At 39.6% G+C, this 15,271-nt stretch overlaps 1 protein-coding gene across 1 annotated transcript in view; it reads left to right on the plus strand.

The window, feature by feature from the left end:
- CFAP44 (cilia and flagella associated protein 44) overlaps positions 1 to 15,271 on the plus strand; it is a 75,636-nt gene that overhangs the window by 47,652 nt on the left and 12,713 nt on the right. Inside the window, exons 18-19 of the mRNA XM_006773614.2 lie at positions 5,934 to 6,079; positions 6,685 to 6,955. Coding sequence (XP_006773677.2) covers positions 5,934 to 6,079; positions 6,685 to 6,955 — 417 coding nt within the window. The remainder of the gene's footprint in view (positions 1 to 5,933; positions 6,080 to 6,684; positions 6,956 to 15,271) is intronic.

The following is a 15,271-nucleotide window of genomic DNA, read 5'->3' on the forward strand; positions in this document are numbered from 1 at the left end:
GCCAGAGAGCAGTGGTGCTAGGAGCCTCTCCTGCCTCCTCAGCAGCGCTAAGGATGTCTGACTGCAGCTTAGGTCTGCTCCCTGCTGGCAAATGGGCATCCCCCGAGGGCGGCCTGGCTGCTAGAGGGATGTCTGATTGCCATCTTCGCCCCAATCCCCCGGGGAGCGGGCCTAAGCCAGCAGGTGGTCATCCTCTGAGGGATTCCAGACTGCGAGAAGGCACAAGCTGGGCTGAGGGACCCCCCTGAGTGCACAAATGTTTGTGCACCTGGCCTCTAGTAATATAATAAATAGTTGTTATGTCAACCCTAAACCAACATATTTGATAGTCATTATATTCAGTACATATTTACTTTTTCACTCTTATGGTATGACTTCATTTACTAATTACTATTAAAGATGTGGAGTTTGAAGAATGAGTGTGAGTTACCATTGTTTTTATATCATCTTTATATATCTCTTATATGTCTACTTGTTATCACCTATGATAATCATCCATATTCTAAGAGGTCAAGGGGAAAAGAATCAGAGATAGAAGAGGGCAAAGGTATAAGGTGTTGTCCTGCTGAGTCTGTTGTTTATACATTTTGAAAATAATTAGCATTTTGAAAATAATGGTAGTGCTATCCAGTATACATTTGCTATACATGGCTCTTTACAAGTTTTGTCTGCTTCACCTATTTTTACAAATCTTGAATGGTCCCCTGGACCTTCCCAGGTACACTGCTCTAGATGTCTCTTGATCCCATCCCCTCTCTTTTTCTCAAAGATGTTGCATCTGAAGTAAGCCACCTGGTCTTCTCTATCATCAACTTCTTTCTAGTAACTCATTTCTTATCAGCACATAAACATGCTCTAGTACTTATCTTAAATTTTTCCCCTTAATCTCTCTTTCCTTCCCCTCCACTGCTGCTTTATATGAAACTTTCTTGAAATTGTCATCTGTAATTGCTGGCTTCAATTCTTCACCACCTATTTGCTCTTTAACCAATTCTAGTTGAGTTTCTATCTCCACCACTTCACTTCAAAGATTTCCATATTGCCTAGCTAAATGGTTACTTCTCTATCCATTTGACCTTTCAGAAATATTTGATTGAGCTGAGCCTCCATCCTTCTTTTTTTAAAATAATTTTTTATTTTTCAATTAGATTTGGTTTACAATATTATATTAGTTTCAGGTGTATAACACTGGTTAGAGATTTATATAACTTATGAATTGATCACCTTGTTAAATCTCAGCAGAGTACTTTCTAGGTTCCTACATGATGTTGTAAATGGCAAAATTTCATTCTTCTTTTTGGCTGAATCGTATTTCATTGTATATATGTATCACTTCTTCCTTATTCATTCATTTACTGATGGACACTTAGGTTGTTTCCATATCTTGGCTATTGTATGGGGATGCATATGTGTTTTTTTTTTTTCAATTTAGTGTTTTGAATTTCTTCAGATAAATACCAATAGTGGAATTGCTGGGTCCTTTGTTGCCTTTTGATTTAGTCTTTGTTTTAAAGTCTGTTTCGTCTGGTATAACTATAACTATCCCAGTTTTTTGTTGTTTACATTTTCATGAAATATCTTTCTCCATCCCTTTCCTTTTAGTCTGTGTATGTCTTTCTAAAGTGAGTCTCTTATGGATAGCATATATAAGGGTCTTCTTTTATTATCCACTCAACCACTGTATGTCTTTTGATTGGAGCATTTAACCCATTTGTATTTAAAGTAATTTTTGATGGATATGTATTTATTGCCATTTTATTTATATTGTTGAAAGGAGTTTTTTGTGTAAAATAGGAATTTTGGGGGTGAAATAGGCAGGTTTAGGAAATTTTAAAAATTAAGGGGTCCATGGAAAAAACACAGGGCTACAGAGTTGCAAAAGGGTACATTTCCATAAGACAAGGGAGCTGGGATCAGCAGAAGTTATATTTTCATAAGGGAGCTGGGAGTAGCAAAAGTACACATTTACAGAATAAAGAGAAGGAGGAAGAAAGCCCAGAGGGAATAGGAGAACAATGAGAGAGGAGAGCCTCATGTGTCCCATGTGAGGTTTGACCTTTGAGCTCAGGAGTTTGCTATAGTGACCAAATCAGAAGGGAATAGTGACCAATCAGCGGGGGTATCAAGGCACAAAAATCTGCAGCCTTTATAAACTGGGGAAAAAGGACTGTATTTTTTTTTTTTTTATAATAAAAGGGACTCCTTCCCCCTCCCCACGTGGGGGTCTGTGCTTGTTCGGGAAAAGGGACTCAGTGGCACCCTTTCCCCCTCCCCACATGGGAGTCTGTGTTGTGAGATTCTTTCCCATCCCCATGTGGGAGTCTGTACTTGTTCTTCAATAAATTTCCACCATCACTATACCATCTTCTGTCCGTGGTTTCATTCTTAGACTCCAACGGACAAAGAGTCCGGGAAAAGCCATCCTGCCCAGGGAACACCACACGTTCCAGTTCAAAATTCCCACATCATTGTTGATCTTTTTCTTCTTCTTCTAGAAGACCCTTGAACATTTCATGTAATACTGGTTTGGTGATGATGAAGTCCTTGGCTTTTTCTTGTTTGAGAAGTTTTTTGTCTGTCCTTTAATTCTAGATGATAGCTTTGCTGGGTAGGGTAATCTTGGTGTTGGTTCTTGCTGTTTATCACTTTGAATATTTCTTGCCAACCTCTCCTGGCCTGCAAAGTTTCTGTTGAGAAATCAGCTGACAGTCTTATGGGCGTGTCCTTCTAGGTAACTTAACTATTTTCCTCTTGCCGCTTTTGAGATTCTCTCTTTGTCTTTAACCTTTGGCATTTTAATTATGATGTGTCTTGGTCTGGGCCTCTTTGTGTTCATTTTATTTTGAATTCTCTGTGCTTTCTGGACTTGCATGTCTGTTTACTTCAGGTTAGGAAAATTTCCTGTCATGATTTTTTTCAAATAAGTTTTCAATTCTGTGTTCTTTCTCTCCTCTTTTTGGCACCCCCATGATATGAATGTTGGTATGCTTGAAGTTGTCCCAGAGATTTCTTAAACTGTCCTCACTTAAAAATTTTTTTAGGAGTGGGAGTGTTTTCTGCTTTCTTATCTTTCAAATCTCCGATTAGATTTTCTGCTTTACCTACTGTGCTGTTGATTTCCTATCATGTATTTTTCATTTTAGTTACTGCATTTTTCATTTTTGACTGGTTCTTTTTTTCTCTCTTCATTTTTTATGTTTCCTATCTCTTTGTTGAAATTCTCACTAAATTCACCAATTCTTCTCCTAAGTTCATTGAGCATCCTTATAACCAGTGTTTTGAACTCTGCATCTGGTAAATTGCTTGCTTCCATTTTATTTTGTTAGGCTGCATTTTTCTGGAGTTTGTTCTGTTCTTTCACTTAGGACATGTTTCTTTGTCTCTTAATTTTGGCTCCCTCCCTGTGTTTGTTTCTATGTATTAGGTAGAGCTGCTACACCTCCCAGGCTTGATAGAGTGGCCGTATGTAGTAGGTTTCCTATGGGGCCCAGTGGTACAGTCTCCCGGGTCATCTGAACTGAGTACATCAGATGTGTTCCCCATGTGAGCTGTGTTTATCTTCCTGTTGTAGTTGAGCCTTGATTGCTGTTGGCACATCAATGGGAGGGGTTTATCCCATGCTTTTTAAAAATGTTCTTTTCCTGGCTTCAAAAATACCACATCCTATTGGCCACTTCTTTTTAGCCTCTTCTACTGGCTTCTTATTTGCTGAACAACGTTTGGAATTTGAACTACTCTAGGATGTGGTCTTATGCCCCCTCTTTCTTGCTAGGTGACTTTATCTGGTCCTATGGTGGCTTTAAATATCAACTATATGCCAATGATTCTTAAATTTTCATCTTCATTATTAATCTCTCCTCTCATATTCAAATTTATGTATCTATCTAATGTGATATCTCTCCTTGGCACCTCAAAATTAACATGTTTAAAATATAACTTTTAAACCACATGTAAACTTGCTCCATTTCTAGCTCAATAAATGAGATTAGAACCCATCCAGTTACACAACTCAGAGTTGTTAATGATTTTTTTCCTTTCCCTTGGATACTCTTATATTCAAAGTATGTCTCTTGTAAGCAGCATATAGTTAAGCTTCTTCTTTTTTAAAAAATTCTGTAGGTTGATTTCTATCTTTATTTTAATAGAGTACTATGTCTAATTATATTTAAGGTGATAAACTAATGTATTTTAGATTAAATCCACCATCTTACTATTTCTATTTATCACACTAATTCTATGTTCCCTTTTCACCTTCTATTGGGTGATTAAAGCACTTTCCCCATTTTTTTCCTCTATTAGGTTATGAGTCATATATTCTTTTACTATTCTTTTGGAGGTGATCCTAAAGATCATAATATGCATCCTTAACCTAATATAATTTGATATGAATCTATTCTTTCACTAGTCCTAGAGAAAAAAGATATTAGAATACTTAATTCCATTGATCTTCCCTCATTGTCTCCAAAAGGCATTTTATTATTGTTTTATTTTCTTACTATCACTTTGGTTTATTCTTTTTCTTGCCATTCATTTCTTTCTATATCTTTGTGATTACATCTTCTACCTGAAAAATAGCCTTCGGTATTTTCTCTAGTGTGTGAGCGCCAAATTCTCTGGGATTTTGTTAATTGTTATTAAATATTGCTTATTCAGGATAATACTTGAAATAAAATGGAATTCAGCAGGTAGTCAGAAGTGAGAACTCTTTCTATTGACTTTTAGGTGGAAACAATTCATCATAAGGCATATTATAATTGCACTAGAGGCCTAGTGCACGAAATTCGTGCATGGGTGGGGGGGTTCCCTCAACCCAGCCTGCACCCTCTCCAATCTGGGACCCCTTGGGAGATGTCCGACTGCGGGTGTAGATCCTGAGGATCGGACCTAAACGGGCAGTCGGACATCCCTCTCACAATCCTGGACTGCTGGCTCCTAATCTCTCACCTGCCTACCTGCCCAGTCACACCTAACTGTGCCCCCCGCCAGCCTGATAGCCCCTCACTGCTTCTGCATGCCGGCCTGATAGCCCCTATCTGACCCCCTGCTGGCCTGGTCGCTCCTAACTGCCCCTGCTGCTGGTCAGAATGCCCTCAACTGCCCCCTCCCTGCTGGCCTGGTTGCTCCTAACTGCCCCTCCCCCACTGGCTTGGTCACCCCTTACTGACCTCCTCACCCCCTGCTGGCCTGGTCACCCCACACAGCCTGCTTGTTCAGTCATTTGGTTGTCCCTCACTAACCCCCCACCGACCTGGTCGACCCATGCAGCCTGCTTGTTCAGTCATTTGGTTGTCCCTCAAAACCCCCCCTGCTGGCTTCGTCAACCCATGCAGCCTGCTTGTTCAGTTGGTTAGTTGTCCCTCACTAATCCCCCTGCTGACCTGGTTGCCCCATGCAGCCTGCTTGTTCAGTCATTTGGTCATCCCTCACTAACCCCCCCGACAGCCTGGTCATAGGCAGCCATCTTGTGAGGGCATGAGGGTTAATTTGCATACTATCTCTTTATTATATAGGATAGGTGCATATAAATGGATAATGGAGATGCTTTATAAAACCCATCTATAATCATAAAAATCACATAAAGTAGATGTTTTAAGACATCTATTTTTTTCCAGCTGGTGAGGCTCAGTGATTGAGCATTGACCTAGGAACCAGGAGGTTATGGTTTGATTCCTGGTCAGGGCACATGCCTGGGTTGCAGTCTCTATCCCCAATGGGAGGTGTGCAAGAGGCAACCAATCAATGATTCTCTCTCATCGTTGATGTTTCTATCTCTCTCTCCCTCTCCCCACCTCTCTGAAATAAGTAAAAATATATTAAGGAAAATAAGACATCTATTTTATGCTTTAAAATTTGAAAACATAAAATACTTCTCATATGGTCATATGTGTCTTTTATTGAAGTACCACTTTCTATGTTATTTATCCCTTTTCTAGGGCGGCTATGATTCTGGTTTTCTATATCATTGTGAGTTCCCCCCATATGACAAAAGCAGTGATATCACACAGCAGAAAGATGAACCTTTCGATTTCCGTTTTCTTGAGGCTACAGAAGATAATCCCATCCAAACCATCACTTTCAGGTGAACAGAATTTCAGAAATCTTAAAACAAACATACAAACAAACAAACAACAACCCACTGGTGTCTGTTTTTGTTCATTGTGAATATTGTTAGTTTTCAAAGATCTGTCTAAATAGAGGGGTACTCAAACAATGTTAAATAAATCAAAGGAATAAATAGAATCAAAGCTGATCTTAAAACTATTTAATTCACTCTATCAAATATCTTGTCAAAAATTCTGTTTATCACACAAATGAATTGTGTGGATTTACTCTCTATTAGTTAGGAGGATGCTACTGCATGGTCAGGATAATGATTCTGGAGAAATCATAATTGAATTATTACTCATTTAATAATTATGAATTAATCATATATGCCAGTCATCCTTTTGGAGACCAAATGTAATAGCTTCAACTTTTAAATAGGCTTTTTTCCCCTCTACCCTTTTGTATTGGTTTGCTTGGGCTTCCATGGTTTGTGAGGGCTTCAACATGTGAATTTTGAGGGGGACATAATTTAGTCCATAATGCCTTTGTTACTAAAAATTTAGAAATTTGACAATTAATTTAAAATTAAACATTTTCAGATTAATATGAAGAACAATTTGCTTTCTTTTTGTTTCATAGTATTAACCAAGATTTTATGTTTTGTGGACTGCACAATGGAGCAATTCGAATCTATATCCTAAGCCCGAATGACTCTTCACTGACCACTCTGGAAAGCTACTGGCACTTCACTGTGCATGACAATACTTACGGACGTATTACAAGCATTTCTGCTAGCTTTGATGACCAGTTTTTGGTGACTACTGGAGCAGATGGCAATATCTTCGTGTTCACCATTTTTTCTGTTTTTGATTTAAGAGAAAGCATGGAAGCCAAAGTGCCATCTCCCAGGGTATGTAACCGACTAACAACAACAAACCGTTTATATTAAAATAGTGATGCTAAAATTGTTCATATTCTTTAAAAATTGAAAACTACTTAGATACATTTACCTTGTAGACTAATCATTCTGTTAGTATTATAATCTTGACTTTTCTGGTGCCTCTTTTTCAAAAATTAAAGATGTTGAATTCCCCTTATTACTAACGATATAGAATTCTCCAAATTAAAAAGACTGTGCCAGTTTTTCTGTATCAATCACTAAAACAAAATTTGTTTTCAAAATGCACATTTTTTTCAGATATGTATGTTACTTTTTATTCGTTCATTCATTGAAGGGGAAGATATGAGTTGTATACCATCATTTGTGCCTTTGAAAGGGGTTGTAAAAATATGGTTGCCTGTAGTATTAGAATATGACAATGCGGATCATGTTCAAAGATTCAGTTAAATTATTGTATTCTTTTTTTTTAAAGATTTAAAAATATGTATATTTTATTGATTTTTTTTTTACAGAGAGGAAGGGAGAGGGATAGAGAGTTAGAAACATCAATCAGCTGCCTCCTGCACACTCCCTACTGGGGATGTGCCCGCAACCAAGGTACATGCCCTTGACCGGAATTAAACCTGGGACCCTTGAGTCTGCAGGCCGACGCTCTATCCACTGAGCCAAACCACTTAGGGCAAAATGACTTTAACCAAAATGCAGCAGCACCTTAACACCTGGGTTTGTATGTGAGGAAACTGGTGCCAGGGGAGCTGAATCCAGATGATTCTGCCACCTACCACCTTGTGAGCTTTCATGCAAGTCGTTTAACTTTTCTGAGCCTCAGTTATTCATCTGTGAAATGGGCATGGTACCTGCTCTGTTACCTCCTCAGACCCAGTGAGGCGATGCATGAGAAAGCACTTTGAAAACTGCACAGCACCCACGTTGTACGAGTTAAGTCCGCAGGTCAGGATTCTGTTGCATTTCAGGATATTGGGTCTGAAAACCATTCCTGATCCACTCAAAATAGTTGAGGTCAGCCACCTGTCACAGCTGGTCAATTCCCAGAGCTTTGGGGACATTATTTCTTGACCTGGTGGCTCTCCCCCATCATGTAGCAAGGGAGAGGGATAGAGAGTTAGAAACATCAATCAGCTGCCTCCTGCACACTCCCTACTGGGGATGTGCCCGCAACCAAGGTACATGCCCTTGACCGGAATTAAACCTGGGACCCTTGAGTCTGCAGGCCGACGCTCTATCCACTGAGCCAAACCACTTAGGGCAAATTATTGTATTCTTAAGCAGAATACATTATTGGCCTTGTAATAAAGATTGAGAGTTTAGATCCCCAAAGTATATCCTTTGACCCTGTCACAGGACCTGAATTTCCTATTTTCAAAGTGGTTCCTTTAGACAAAATTATTAATAATTTTGGAATTGCTTTGGGAGTAAGGAATTGTATTAGTGAAACCAGAGTTAAAATTCCTGTGAACACATTGGCTTCCCACTTAACAGGTGGCCAACTTACAAAGAACATACAAAAAACATAGGGAAGATTTGAGCAGGTAAATTTGGAGAATGGACTGTTGTCTAACGAGGTTCAGCTCAGGAAGAGTAACTACAGAATGGAAAGTGTATGAACAAGACAAAAATCTTTATCATTCTATAGCTCATCAACTCTCTCTATGGAAACCCATAGTGGATAGGAAAAAAATACATCCTGCATTTGTATAATAGTGTCCTTTTAGTTATGACTGCAATCAATATTTCTTAAATCACTGAAGCAGACTCTGTTTTTAAGAAGGCAACATCAGAAAGAACTGAACAAACAAAAAAAACTAAGCTCTGCATTGGTCTGGGGTTCTTACCTTATTGTACTTTAGAGTCAGCGAGGGAGTCCTTAAAAGTACAGAGCCTGAGCCCTACCCAAGAGCAATTAAATCAGAATCTCTGAAGGTGAGGCCTAGGTATCTATACCCCTCTCTTTCCCAGCCCCTGTGACTTTAATGTGCAGCGAGAAGCCATCCATTGTCAATGCTATCATGAGAGTATATCAAGGAACTCGGAAGGCTGATGAACCTTGAGCTGTAGCAGGGCTAAAAGCTATGCATCAATTGTTCTGTGTTGAGATAGCAATGGCTCGAAGCAATTTCCTAACCTAATAGCCTCAAAGTAAATCTTTCCTGATCTTTACTTGTTGTGTTGTAAGTCAGCGAATGAGATACAAGATGCCTTAATAAGCCAGTTAATTACGAGTTGTTTATTGCATGAAGCCCAGAGGGAGGTGTCTCTTCCAAATCTCTGAGCGAAGTCACCCAGGAATTTTTTCGTATTTATATCTTTGAGCTTCTTTGCAGATTTTACAAAGGGCTCTGTTTGAGTTCTTGTTACAGACGGTTTGTAATCTTGGATACATAAAGAAAGAACATTTGGCATAAGAATATGGGAATTATTATCAGTATTAGTCCATTGCATCAGATGGCTAGCTTGCAAGGTCAGACAGTTAAGATTATCTTTTTCTATTATTTGAACTAAACACAAAGTCATTTTATAGAATAAGAGACTGTCTTAAAGTGACAGAGTTTACAATGACAGAATTTACAAGACTAGGGACTATCTAACAATAGCAGAGAGTTTCAAACAGAAGATTTTTATACAAGATGGAGGTTACTATGCTTCAGACTGACCTTTGAGACTGTCTATCTGCTACCTGTTTGCTGTGCTGTACTGAGGGAAAGATGTGTATCTAAAAGTGAATAAAAAGCAGATCTGCCAGAAGTCGGTGTGCCTCTCTAAGAGGGAGGTTTCCACCTGGCCCCCCCATGCCTTCTAAATTCATATTTCTTATCTAGCATTTTCATTTGTGTGTGGACCCTTCTTCAGATCCTGAACCCTAGCCATAAAATGTTGTGGCAACCAAGATTGAGAACAATTGACTATTTTATTGATTTTTTACAGAGAGGAAGGGAGTGGGATAGAGAGTTAGAAACATCAATGAGAGAGAAACATCGATCAGTTGCCTCCTGCACACTCCCTACTGGGGATGTGCCCACAACCAAGATACATGCCCTTGACCGGAATCGAACCTGGGACCCTTGAGTCTGCAGGCTGACACTCTATCCACTGAGCCAAACCGGTTAGGGCATTGACATATATTTTGAAACAGTTGAGAGCACCTTTGTTTAAACTCAAATTTATTGTAAACAGCTGAGGCCAGGAGGTCCTGGAAAATCACACTAATTTGGAGAACTAAGGGGCTTATCTCTGGAAATACATACAATTTAATCAAGTTATGTCCTAAGTGATTAGTGATAACTGCAATGTATTAGCCATCACTGTCTCTTACATTGGTGATGATTTATGACTCTACTTTTACTAAAGTCATAAACCTGACTTATATAAAACTATTTAGACTTAATTTCATACATATGAAGGTATAAAGACTAGCAAGGTAACAAAACAAATTGATCAAAAAGGGTCTTTACAATGAATGACAGAAAAGCAGAGACCTGTCTACACTAATAGAAGAGAAAGGTGTAAATTAACCATCACTCTATCAATCCACCACTCTGCTACACCCACAAGCCACACCCACCAGGCAATAAGGAGTGAGTATGCAACCACAGAGTTGGAGCCAGCAGGAGGCTTGGGTTGCCCCCGGTGATGGAGGAAGCCAAGCTTCCTGCCCTCGTCTCTGCTCAAGGCTACACAGTTTCAATTATAGAAGATAAATAAACCCCAGAAAAAAAGGAGAGGCTGGGAGCTTGGGTTGCCAAGGGGCATGGCTAGCCTGAAAACGGCCCTCAGCCCCTCACCCTGGCTGGCCAGGCACCCCAGTAGGGACCCCCACTGTGAAGGAGGTGTGGCCAGCCTGAAAACAGCCCTCAGCTCCTCACCCAGGCTGGCCACACCTCCATGGGTTAGGGTCCCCACTGGGGGGCTTGACCAGCCTGCAAACAGCTATCAGCGCCTCACCCAGGCTGGCCAGGCACCCCAGAGGGATCCCCACCCTGATCCAGGACACCCTTCAGGGCAGACCAGCCAGCCCCCATCTGTGCACTTGGCCTCTATCCTATATAATAAAAGGGTAATATACAAATTGTCCTCATGGGAGCTATGATGTGCGCTGACCACAAGGGGGTGGCATGGAACAAAGGAAGGCCCCCCACTGGAAGCCAGCAGCCAGGAAAGGGAGGCCCCATCTGGCAGCCGGAAGGGAGGCTCTGGCTGGCAGCCAGAAGGCCCCAATCGGCCCTGATCTCCGTCCAGGCCTAGGGACCCTACTCATGCACGAATTTTGTGTACCAGGCCTCTAGTCTATATACATAAATGCCTAAGCAACTTGATGGTGGAACGACTGTTCGCTATGATGCACACTGACCACCAGGAAGCAGATGCTCAACGCAGGAGCTGCTCCCAGCACCTCAAATGGGGCCTGCTGGCCAACCTCTTGGTTTCTCCCCCTGGCCGGTGGGGTCCAATTGCCTGATGGGGAACGTGGGTAGTGCCAGGACAAGGCGGGTGCAAGTGAGCGGGCCCCAATTGCCCCGCCGGTTGCCCCACACACAGAAGGCAACCAGTGGTGAGTGGTGGGGCTGGTGAGCGGGTGGGAACAGACAACTTCTTGATTCCTTGCCCCAGCCAGCAGGCTCTGATCGCCTGATGGGGAATGAGGAGCCAGGGGTGGGTGGTGGTGGACGTGGGCGGCGCCAGGCCAAGGTAGGTGTAAGTGAGTGGGGCCTCGATTGCCACACACACACAGGGCAACCAGCAGTGGGGGGCGGGGCTGGCAAGTGGGCAGGAACGTCCAACCTCTTGGTTCCTCCCCCCCGGCTGGCAGTCTCTGATCGCCCAATGGGGAATGAGGAACCATGGGTGGGTGGCCATGGACGCGGGTGGCTGCCGGCAGCCGGGGAAGATTGACCCTGACCGCAGGCCAGGCAGGCCTAGGGACCCTAACCATGCACGAATTTCGTGCGCCAGTCCTCTAGTCTGTTATAAAAGAGAATAGAGAATTAAAAATTTTGATTTTTACTTAACGCATTACAGACCAGTAGTTTTATTGCTAGCCTTACCCAGTGGCCAGATAAATTTCTATTAAACGAGTACAAAAAATGTTTTACATAAATGTTAAAGGCACGCTTTAAAATTAAATACCCAATGCATTTTGAAGTTTATTTTTTACATGTTCTTACAAGCTAATATCTTTTTAAAATATGATACTTCGTAAAACATGTGTAATATGAAGTGGAACTAAACAAAGCTGGCAAATGTAACACGTTTCTCTTCTCATTACTTTTGTATACTTTGCAAACTTTAGTAGGATATTTCTTTTTATATAAAGTTTCTGCAATTGAAATGCTATTGTAATAGCTATCTTGGTATATGTGATGCCCCAATTCCAGATACGGCTGAAGTAGTGACAGAATAGAGTCATTCAATTTTTTCCTTCACCTGTGTAAATTTCCATATTGCAAATATGCCCAGTCTTGCTCTCACATACCATTCTTACAAGTAGACCATATTTAGTAATTTTAGCTGAGTTCTGAGTTCGAAATAGAAGACATTTCCTCCAGGGAATCATGCCTTCATCTAATGATAATTCTTGCATAGGTTTATATATTGTTTGAAATTTACTAATAAAGTGGTCGAGTACAGATTGAATTTTAAATAGCCCGAAGATTTACTCATGTTTGCATTGTCATTGAAATGCCAGTAAGTGTAGATTTGTTCAAATGATTTCTACTGAACGTCTGAGGAAATATTGGGACAGCTAGAACTGGATTTGTAGACCAATATTCTTTCAAAATAATCCTTTCAAGTATGCCCCATTAGCACTATAAGTCCTAAAATACTTTTCATATCTGTTGGAGTAACAGAAGACCACTTTATTGCTTTCAAATTTTGTGCTTTCCCAAATTTTGGTTATAATACGTTTGATTGATGACAAAATAGTTCAAACAGATTGTCATCAAAAATCAGGTTGGTGACATCAATTATATTCTTAGAATCAGATGGTATAACTGTAACCCCAGAATTACCTTCAAAATTTCCCAAATTAGGTTGAAGGTCCTCTTTTGACCAATCATTATCTTGGGAACCAAGATACAAATTACACTCAAAATAATGTGTGGAATTGTTCAAATTTTCAGGTTTGGAATCACTTGAAATTACTATTTTTCGCCTTTTTGAAGGAATAACTATATCACTACCACTGTCAAAGCTTTTATCACTTTCACTTAGAATATCTGATAAATTGTCAGCAAATATATCCAGGATTTTATCATGTTCTTCGTCACTATCCATGGTTACTGAGCACTTTAAAAATATCAAATTGATATAAAAACAGTTATTGTTATTACTAATGACAAGAGAGTAATCACTTTTAATTCCTTTTTTAATTTTTAACTTCAGTGAATGCATTTTCCATTACACTGTTTCTTTCTAAATGACAACTATAAAAAGCCAAGAAATCTCATGATTGGCCACAAGCCTGAGAACAGAAAACATGAGCATTCTCGTGGTCCATCCACAATGTGTTAAGAACTGATGAGCTAGTAAACTAAGACTTTTTGTTTGGCTCACCAGGTTATAATTCTTCTACTTGAACAGCCAAAGATATTTTATAGCATAGCAGCTGAATAAACAAAGCATAGTAACCCTTAATTTAAACTGATTTTATTTCTAAAAGAAGATTCGTATTTCTGATTTCATATCTTTCTCAAAGAGGGGGATTATATTATTCTGTGTATTTCCCACTGTATGTCTTCTTTTGATGAGGTCAAGTGAAATGCTTACAATTTTTAAAAATTTAAAAAACATATATTTAACTGGATAACCTAGATGAAATGGACATATTCTTAGAAAAATACAAGCTTCCAAAACTTAATCAGGAAGAATAAAGAAACCTGAATAGGCCGATAACTACCGAAGAAATTGAAGCAGTAATCAAAAATCTTTCAGCAAAAAAAGCCCTGATCCAGATGGCTTGCAGGGGAGTTCTAACAAACATTCAAAGAATAACTGAAACTTATCCTCTTCAGACTATTCCAAAAAATTCAAGAGGAAGGCACACTTCCAAGCTCTTTCTATGAAGCCAGCATTACCCTAATTCCAAAGAAAGAGACTACAGGCCAATATCCTTGATGAACATAGATGCTAAAATCCTCAACAAAATTCCAGCAAATCGTATCCAGCATTACACTAGAAAGATCATACACCATGACCAAGTGGGATTTATTCTGGAGATGCAAGGTTGGTACAATATCCACAAATCAATAAATGTGACACACAATATGACAAACCTACCACTAACATCATACTCAATGGACAAAAACTAAAACCATTTCCCCTAAAACAGGAACAAGACAGGGATGCCCGCTTTCACCATTGCTGTTCGACATAGTACTGGAAGTGCTAGCCATAGAAATCAGACAAGAAGAAATAAAAGGCATCCAATTTGGAAAAGAAGAAATAAAACTGTCGTTATTTGCAGATGACATGCTATTGTACATAGAAAACCACAAAGATGCCATCAAAAAACTACTAAACTTAATAAATGAATTTGGCAATGTAGCAGGATAAAAAATTAACATCCAAAAGTCTATGGCTTCTCTATACACCAATGATGAACTCACAGAAAGAGAAACTAACTAACTAACTAACTAACTAAATAAATAAATAAAAATCCCATTTACCATCTGACCAAAAAAGTTAAGATATCTAGGAATAAACTTAACTAAGGAGGTAAAGGACCTATAGGCAGAAAACTACAGGACATGGAAAAACGAGATAGAGGAAGGCATAAACAAATGGAAGAACATACCGTGTTCAAGGATTGAACAATGATATTGATTCTATATTATTAAAATGTCCACACTACCCAAAGCAATTTATAGATTCAATGCAATCCCCATTAAAATACCAATGGCATATTTCACAGACCTAGAACAAACTCTCCAAAAATTCATCTGAAATAAAAAAGACCCCAAATAGCCACAGTAATCCTGAGAAAGAACAAAGTTGGAGGGATCTCAACACCAGATATCAAGCTGTATTATAAAGCCACTGTTCTCAGAACTGCCTGCTACTGACACATTAACAGACCAATGGACTAGGATAGAGAACCCAGAAATTGACCCAAGTCATTATGCTAAATTAATATTTGACAAGGAGGCAAGAGCATACAATGGAGTCAAGACAGTCCCTTCAATAAATAGTGCTGGGAAAATTGGTCTGATACATGGAAAAAATGAAACTAAATCACCAACTTACACAATACACAAAAATGAACTCAAAATGGTTAAAGGACTTAAATGCAAGACGGGAAACCATAAAAAT

Source organism: Myotis davidii, unplaced genomic scaffold (genome assembly GCF_000327345.1).
Source record: "Myotis davidii unplaced genomic scaffold, ASM32734v1 scaffold201, whole genome shotgun sequence".
Classification (NCBI taxonomy): domain Eukaryota; kingdom Metazoa; phylum Chordata; class Mammalia; order Chiroptera; family Vespertilionidae; genus Myotis; species Myotis davidii.